Below are 9,547 nucleotides of genomic sequence, written 5' to 3'. Positions count from 1 at the left end.
TCGCTTGTCTTTTGGTTTTGTGGACTGTTTCCTTTGCTGTGCAAAAGCTTTTTATCTTGATGAAATCCCAATAGTTCATTTTTGCCCTTGCTTCCCTTGCCTTTGACGAAGTTTCTAGGAAGAAGTTGCTGCAGCTGAGGTCGAAGAGGTTGCTGCCTGTGTTCTCCTTTAGGATTTTGATGGACTCCTGTCTCGCGTTTAGGTCTTTCAACCATTTGGAGTCTATTTTTGTGTGTGGTGTAAGGAAATGGTCCACTTTCATTCTTCTGCATGTGGATGTCCAATTTTCCCAACAGCATTTGTTGAAGAGACTGTCTTTTTTCCATTGGACATTCTTTCCTGCTTTGTCAAAGATAAGTTGACCATAGAGTTGAGGGTCCATTTCTGGGCTCTCAATTCTGTTCCATTGATCTATGTGTCTGTTTTTGTGCCAGTACCATACTGTCTTGATGATGACAGCTTTGTAATAGAGCTTGAAGTCCGGAATTGTGATGCCGCCAGCTTTGCTTTTCTTTTTCAAGATTCCTCTGGCTATTCGGGGTCTCTTCTGGTTCCATACAAATTTTAGGATTCTTTGTTCCATTTCTTTGAAAAAAGTGGATGGTATTTTGATGGGGATTGCATTGAATGTGTAGATTGCTCTAGGTAACATTGACATCTTCACAATGTTGGTTCTCCCAATCCATGGGCATGGAACATTTTTCCATTTCTTTGTGTCTTCCTCAATTTCTTTCATGAGTGTTTTATAGTTTTCTGAGTACAAATCCTTTGCCTCTTTGGTTAAATTTATTCCTAGTCACCTAATGGTTTTGGGTGTAATTGTAAATGGGATCGACTCCTTGATTTGTCTCTCTTCTGTCTTGTTGTTGGTGTATAGGAATGCCACTGATTTCTGTGCATTGATTTTATATCCTGCTACTTTACTGAATTCCTGGATGAGTTCTAGCAGTTTTGGGGTGCAGTCTTTTGGGTTTTCCACATATAGTATCATATCATCTGCAAAGAGTGAGAGTTTGACTCCCTCTTTGCTGATTTGGATGCCTTTGATTTCTTTTTGTTGTCTGATTGCTGTGGCTAGGACTTCTAATACTATGTTGAATAGCAGTGGTGATAGTGGACGTCCCTGCCACGTTCCTGACCTTAGGGGAAAAGCTCTCAGCTTTTCCCCATTGAGAATGATATTCACTGTAGGTTTTTCATAGGTGGCTTTCATGATATTGAGGTATGTACCCTCTATCCCTATGCTCTGAAGAGTTTTGATCAAGAAAGGATGCTGTACTTTGTCAAATGCTTTTTCTGCATCTATTGAGAGGATCATATGATTCTTGTTCTTTCTTTTGTTAATGTATTGTATCATGTTGATTGATTTGCGGTTGTTGAACCAGCCTTGCAGCCCAGGGATAAATCCCAATTGTCATGGTGAATAATCCTTTTAATGTACTGTTGGATCCTATTGGCTAGTATTATGGTGAGAATTTTTGCATCCATGTTCATCAAGGGTATTGGTCTGTAATTCTCCTTTTTGATGGGGTCTTTGTCTGGTTTTGGGATCAAGGTAATGCTGGCCTTATAAAAGGAGTTTGGAAGTTTTCCTTCCATTTCTATTTTTTGGAACATTTCAGAAGAATAGGTATTAATTCTTCTTTAAATGTCTGATAGAATTCCCCTGGGAAGCCATCTGTCCCTGGGCTTTTGTTTCTTGGGAGATTTTTGATGACTGCTTCAATTTCCTTAGTGGTTATAGGTCTGTTCAGGTTTTCTATTTCTTCCTGGTTCCATTATGGTAGTTGATACATCTCTAGGAATGCACCCATTTCTTCCAGGTTATCTAATTTGCTGGCATAGAGTTGCTCATAATATGTTCTTATAATTGTTTGTATTTCTTTGGTGTTGGTTGTGATCTCCTCTCTTTCATTCCTGATTTTGTTGATTTGGGACTTTTCTCTTTTCTTTTTGATAAGTCTGGCCAGGGGTTTATCAATCTTGTTAATTCTTTCAAAGAACCAGCTCCTAGTTTTGTTGATCTGTTCTACTGTTCTTTTGGTTTCTATTTCATTGATTTCTACTCTGATCTTTATTATTTCTCTTCTCCTGCTGGGTTTAGGCTTTATTTGCTGCTCTTTCTCCAACTCCTTTAGGTGTAGGGTTAGGTTGTGTATTTGAGACCTTTCTTGTTTCTTGAGAAAGGCTTGTATTGCTATATACTTTCTTCTCAGGACTGCCTTTGCTGTATCCCAAAGATTTTGAACAGTTCTGTTTTCATTTTCATTGGTTTCCATGAATTTTTTTAATTCTTCTTTAATTTCCTGGTTGACCTATTCATTCTTTAGTAGGATGTTCTTTAGCCTACATGTATTTGAGTTCTTTCTGACTTTCCTCTTGTGATTGAGTTCTAGTTTCAAAGCATTGTGGTCTGAAAATATGCAGGGAATGATCCCAATCTTTTTGTACCGGTTGAGACCTGATTTGTGACCTAGGATGTGAACAATTCTGGGTAATGTTCCATGGGCACTAGAGAAGAATGTGTATTCTGTTGCTTTGGGATGGAATGTTCTGAATATGTCTGTGAAGTCCATTTGGTCCAGTGTGTCATTTAGAGTCTTTATTCTCTTGTTGATCTTTTGCTTAGATGATCTGTCCATTTCAGTCAGGGGGGTGTTAAAGTCCCCCACTATTATTGTATTGTTGTCAATGTGTTTCTTCGCTTTTGTTATTAATTGCCTTATATAATTGGCTGCTCCCATGTTAGGGGCATAGATATTTACAATTGTTAGATCTTCTTGTTGGATAGACCCTTTAAGTAGGATATAGTGTCCTTCCTCCTCTCTTATGCAGTCTTTGTTTTAAAATCTAATTTGTCTGCTATAAGGATTGCCACCCAGCTTTCTTTTGGTGTCCATTAGCATGGTAAATGGTTTTCCAGCTCCTCACTTTCAATCTGGGGGTGTCTTTGGGTCTAAAATGAGTCTCTTGCAGACAGCATATCGATGGGTCTTATTTTTTAATCCAATCTGATAGCCTATGTGTTTTGATTGGGGCATTTAGCCCATTTACATTCAGGGTAACTATTGAAAGATAGGAATTTAGTGCCATTGTATTGCCTGTAAGGTGACTGTTACTGTATAATGTCTGTGTTTCTTTCTGATCTATGCTGCTTTTAGGCTCTCTCTTTGCTTAGAGGACCCCTTTCAATATTTCTTGGAGGGCTGGTTTCGTGTTTGCAAATTCCTTTAGTTTTTGTTTGTCCTGGAAGCTTTTTATCTCTTCTATTTTCAATGACAGCCTAGATGGATATAGTATTCTTGTGTGCATATTTTTCTCGTTTAGTGCTCTGAAGCTATCTTGCCAGTCCTTTCTGGCCTGCCAGGTCTCTGTGGATAGGTCTGTTGCCAATCTAATATTTTACCATTGTAGGTTACAGATCTCTTGTCCCGAGCTGCCCTCAGGATTTTCTCTTTGTCTCTGAGACTCGTAAGTTTTACTATTAGATGTCGGGTTGTTGACCTATCATTACTGATTTTAATAGGGGTTCTCCTGGATTTCGATGCCTGTTTCCTTCCTCACATTAGGGAAGTTCTCTGCTATTATTTGCTCCAATATACCTTTGCCCCTCTCTCTCTTTCTTCTTCTTCTGGGATCCCAATTTTCTAATGTTGTTTCATCTTATCGTATCGCTTATCTCTCGAATTCTGCCCTCGTGATCCTGTAGTTGTTTATCTCTCTTTTTCTCAGCCTCTTTATTTTCCATCATTTGGTCTTCTATATCGCTGATTCTCTCCTCTGCCTTATTTATCCTAGCAGTTAGTGCCCCCATTTTTGATTGCACCTCTTTTTTTTTTTTTTTTTAAGATTTTATTTATTTATTTGAGAGCGAGAGAGAGAAACAGTATGAGAGGGGAGAAGGTCAGAGGGAGAAGCAGGCTCCCCGCTGAGCCGGGAGCCTGATGTGGGACTCGATCCCAGGACTCCGGGATCACGACCTGAGCCGAAGGCAGTTGTTTAACCAACTGAGCCACCCAGGCGCCCCTTGATTGCACCTCTTAATAGGCTTTTTGATTTCGACTTGGTTAGATTTTGGATCTTTTATTTCTCCAGAAAGCGTTTCTCTAATAACTTCCACGCTTTTTTCAAGCACAGCTAGTATCTTTAAAGTCATGATTCTGAACTCTAGGTCCAACATCGTACTAATGTCCGTATTGAGTAGGTCCCTGCCTGACGGTACTACCCCTTGTTTTTTTTGCTGAGGTGATTTTTTTCGTCTTGGCATTTTGTCTTCCAGTAAGTGGTCGCCTCTCTGTTCAGAGAGTTGTTGCTACTCTCCTCTTCGATCTCCTGTTGAGTTCGTAGGTGTTCAGAATGGTTTGATCCCTATTCAGCTGAATGCCTGAGACCAGACGAAATCTAGGTCTTGTACTCCTCCGCCATCTTGCTCCGCCCCCTCAAATAAAAGTTTTCATAATAAAACAAAATATTAAAATATTTTTAAAGCTGAGACATTTAAAAATTTATAAAAAGACATCTTGGTCTCCAAGATGTTTGAATAATTTTAGGTCTTCTAACTGCCTTTGGAAGTCTTTGCAGATTCCACAAACTCAATATTTGTATTATTAATAAATTCAGGCTTCCTACCAGAAACAGTCATTAACTAGTCCCTCTGCTTTCCCTTTAGCTACATTATATTCTCTACTTAAGGGGACTGAGGTATACCATACTATAATGTATGCTGGATCCCATCCTTCCCTTTCTCAAAACACATTAACGGCTTTATGTTGACAATAAAAAGGAATCTACTAGGCTTGAAAATTCTGGTTTTCCTTTCTATAAAATCTCAGCATAGATCTTCTCCCTTTTATTCATCAACTTCCTTCACCGAGGTCTACCCTTAATACTTACAAACTCTTTCTCATTTCACAATGTCTGTTTACACTGGCCCTTTTGCCTGAAATGCTCTTTTCTTTGCTCAGATCTCTAATTCTAGAGCTTACTTAACTGGCTGGTATAAATGTCTCCCCTTAAAATGGTCTTCTGAGACCACCATGCTTAAGATAGATCCCTCCCCTTGGTTACTCTCTCCAGAACAGGGAACAGGTCTGTATCTATAACCGTGTATTTGTATTGCTTTAGACAGTGATTGGTAACTAGTAAATATTTTTTTAATGTTTCATGAATGATGAAATTCACTTTCATTGAGTGTCCATGTGATCTGGTAAAGCAAGCTACACTAAGCTGTTCATGGTTTTAATCTTTAATATTTCGGTTGATACTGATTCTTTGAAAACTGAGTACTCAAAGATATGTTGGGAATATTTATTTTTAGGCATATTTTTACCTTCTACTAAATATATAGTTTATTGAGGCTATATAGTGAGAATGTTACCCTCATTCAAATCACAATTCCTCTGTGAAGACTTCATAATGGTTGACAAATATTGACAGATATTTTAACACCTATTAAGTTACTAAATACAGTTTTAGGGAAAAAGATTTGATACTAAACACCATATAGTATGTTGTCATACTAAAATTACCTATTTTTACATACTGAGCCATTAAAACTTTATAAAATTTTTATAATAACATTTATGATTATGTGTTTTAAACATTCATCAATGTTGTTTCCTTGAATTTGAAGACAAGGAAATACAAGGAATTAATGAATGCACATTTATTAATGTATTGAATCTGTGTTATGAACATTTTCCATTAAATTTTTGATAAAACTGACAATAATTCTATGAATTTTGAGGGAAATGGTTTTTAATATTTTCATTGTAGTTATTCCAATAAATATTGAAGACTCAAAAACCCCAAATAGCAGAGACCACAAATAATCACTTGTTATAGACATTATTTAAGAAGTGAGCCAGGAACCAAGATGCTGGCTGCTGAATCTCTTAATGGCTGCTTTCATTTCCTTATTCCTCAGAGTATAAATAATTGGATTAAGAAGGGGGGTGATTATAGAGTAAAACACAGAAAGAAACTTATCTATAGAGTAACTGTTGAATGGGAAAACATAGATAAAGACAGTGGGACCAAAGAAGAGAGTGACCACAGTGATGTGAGCAGTTAGTGTGGACACTGCCTTGGAGGATGCACTGGAGGAGTGCTGCCAGATGGTGACCAGCATGACAATATAGGATATGAGCAAGAGAATGAAGCAGACCAGGGAGAGGAGTCCACTGTTTGCAATTACCAACAGTTCCAGAATATAGGTGTCAGTACAGGCAAGCTTGATGATCAGGGGAAGGTCACAGAAAATGCTGTCCACAACATTGGGACCACAGAAAGGTAAACCCGCAGTGAAAACCATCTGGCTGGTGGTATGTATGAACCCAACTGCCCACGAGAGCAGTAGAAACACAATGAGTGCCCTGCGATTCATGATGGTCTTATAGTGCAAGGGTTTGCATATGGCAACATACCTATCCATGGCCATAGCTATCAGAAGAGACATTTCTCCACCCCCAAAGAAGTGTACAAAAAACATTTGGGCCATGCAGCCCCACAAGGAGATGGTCTTGAGTTTTCTAAGGAAGTCTGAAATCACTATGGGAGTTGTAGCCGAAGAAAGACATAAGTCAAAAAATGATAAATTTGCCAGAAAGAAATACATGGGAGAGTGAAGATGGTTATCGACTATCACAGAAATCACAATGAGGAGGTTTCCTACTATGATGGCTACATAGACAAGAAAGAAGATTGTAAAAAAGAATATTTGAATTTCTTGAGAATTGGAAAGTCCCAGCAAGATGAACTCAGAGACACTTGATCTGTTTTTCGGGAGATCCACATTCATCCTTTTGTATGTTTGTCAGAAGTTGCCTAGAAGAGGGAAGAAACAGGATGTCATAGGGACTGACAAGTCAGTAAACCTGATCTTTACTTACATCCTGTCTCATATGCAGGCAGACAACCCTGTTGGTAATATGACTGCTTCATAGGTATTTTACAGGAGATATTTCACAGGACCACATGACAATAGAAAGTATGGGGGGAATGGAGCCAACTAAATGAAATGTGTGTGTTGGTTAGTAGGGGCAACGTCAGTTGGACATTGAGAAAACCTCTCACTTCTTGTTCAGCTGCAGATCAGACTATATGTGAACACTTATTAGAATGATGGAAAAGAGTTTTGGAAGGCATCAGCAAAATAGATTTTTATCTTTTTCAGGAAGTGCATTTACTGACACATTTTTGTGACATTCTCAGTGTGCAGTAAAAAGTTTGCCATATTAAATATTGCTGAAATCACATAATGTGCGTTATGCTTCCTGAACTAATTATATAGTCCACGAGCATACTGTTGATACAAGGTTGCATGTGGATACACTTATAACTGAGATCAAAACCAATTACTGAGAAAGATTAAGCTTTTTAGACTTGAATGACCCAGATTGACTCTTAAAACTACAGATGCTCATCTACATAGTGCTTAACTCTTCATGTGATTAGACATAAAGTGTGTCCTATCTGTGCATTCTTATCCAATTGCTGTAAAATTGAATTAAATACCCATTTTTATCTGATAACTGTTTTTAAGTCATATGGTTTCATATATGATTATATAGAAACATCTAAATCACTATTATTAAGATTAGTGAAGTTTACCATTGTAGTCTTTTTTTTTTTCCGACCATTGTAGTCTTGTTCTACTTTCCTCCATTAGTGAGGGGCAAAGGGTAAGGTAAATCATTTACCTGTGTAAACATGACTTTAAAAAATTTGAAATGTGATGGATTGTTTGAATAGAGTGCCATCTTGGGTTACTTATCCTCCTTGGACCTATCCTTTCTCACAGTTATTTCCTTAAAGTTCTTTTAACCTTTAACTTTACCAAAATAGAAAAAGTCATAGATACTATGTTACTGACTGAGGTGGATTCAGCTAAGCTAAATGAACTTTTAAAAAATACACACATATCAAAGGAATAGGTCAGTGCTCATTGTATATAAATTCACTTTTTAAAGACCTTCCTGTTTGCCTGATTGTAGCTCTATTTTTCAAGTCTTAAATCCAGGCTTGTTGCTCATCTCCAGTCCTTTCCTTGATTTTATGAGAGCCTAGACCCAGGCCTAATGCAGATTGTCAGAAAAGAAAATAGAATATGCATAGTTTTGGGGTACATTTTCACCTTTTAGTTACACAGTTCAAATTTTTAAAAATATAGTATATCTAAATAACCGTAATAAACATTTAATTGTATTCTCTTTTCTATGTATCGTTACTGTCACTTAAGACACACAGTTATTGTAAATGGCTCATAATCTTCCATTATGTTTGACACCATCATTCAGAGTACATAAAAACTTCCTTCTTTCACAAGGTGATAGAACTGAAAATGGAAATCTTTGTTAGTTCTCATTCACAGATGTGAATGTATATTTCTTCTTAGTGCTTCATACCCTTGCTATAAGACAATGACCTAAGCTATAGCCCCTGGACCTTCTGTATTTGTCTGAAGTATGCAATAAGTACATTTGCAGGTGCACATGGGTCTGGCAGAGATAGAGTCCTAGACAAGATGCTATCTCTCTCTTTTTTTTTTCTTAATGAGTGTACTTGGCCATTTTCAGACTGTTGCCATAGGAAAGTTGAACTTTCTGACAGGTTTTTCTAGTAATTCCTAACAAGTTAATGATAGCATCAATATTTTATGAGTGGTGACATTCCGTGATTCTCTTTTTTTTTTTCTTAAAGATTTTATTTATTTGAGAGAGAGAATGAGATAGAGGGAGGGTCCGAGGGAGAAGCAGACTCACTGCCGAGCAGGGAGCCCAATGCGGGACTCGATCCCGGGACTCCAGGATCATGACTTGAGCCGAAGGCAGTCGCCCCACCAACTGAGCCACCCAGACGCCCCACATTCTGTGATTTTCAAAGCCATGAATCAGGCACTTTATCCTTACATTTCTATTATTTATTTCTTTTAAAAAATTGCATTTCTAAAAACAACAAAGGAACGGTCTCTGTATTTCTGCTATAATTCAAAGAATAAGATCATTCAACCTGATAAGTATAGCCAGACAATTTGAACATATCTAGATTTCTTTTCTCTAAGAATAATTTACTTCACCTGGATTGCTGGATTATCTTAATTGCCAGTAGTCCTTGGTATGGTGTTTCTGATTTTTGTATTTTTTTTCCAGTTGTGACAAAATCAAGTATATTCCAGTTTAATTTTCCCCTTTCAGCCCTCCCTTTAGTTTTTTTTTTTTGGCATTTGTACTTATCACTTATGTACACATTTGAGGTTATTAATGACAATAATGAGATAGATGTGGTATGTAGGGTAGAGTGACAGGTCAGGATTATGTAACCTACCGGTTTGCACTTGGACTTCAGAAGTCACATCAGTATGAAATGGATGCTTAATCTTCATCATCCAGTGATTTTATTTTCTGCTCTGAACTTCAAGAGACAGCAGTATATCAATCTATCCCTTGGTAGAAAGCACAAAGGAGGAAACTCATTTGATTGTCTTAAATTCCTGAGAGACTATTAGTAAAAAACTAATTAGGATGTTAAAATACACTTTTGACTTTAC

At 37.4% G+C, this 9,547-nt stretch overlaps 1 protein-coding gene across 1 annotated transcript; it reads right to left on the bottom strand.

The window, feature by feature from the left end:
• Positions 1 to 5,851: 5,851 nt before the first annotated feature.
• On the bottom strand, positions 5,852 to 6,799 carry LOC113909228 (olfactory receptor 4K13-like). Its single transcript, XM_027570332.1, has one exon. The coding sequence runs from the start codon at positions 6,797 to 6,799 to the stop codon at positions 5,852 to 5,854; it is 948 nt and encodes a 315-aa protein (XP_027426133.1).
• Between the last annotated feature and the right edge of the window lie 2,748 nt (positions 6,800 to 9,547).

This window comes from Zalophus californianus, chromosome 6 (assembly GCF_009762305.2).
Source record: "Zalophus californianus isolate mZalCal1 chromosome 6, mZalCal1.pri.v2, whole genome shotgun sequence".
NCBI lineage: Eukaryota > Metazoa > Chordata > Mammalia > Carnivora > Otariidae > Zalophus > Zalophus californianus.
This window is presented reverse-complemented; position numbering and strand designations above follow the sequence as displayed.

What these genes read in the sequence shown, in the direction of transcription:
- LOC113909228 (XM_027570332.1), bottom strand. Translation starts at nt 6,799, where the DNA reads ATGAATGTGGATCTCCCGAAAAACAGATCAAGTGTCTCTGAGTTCATC.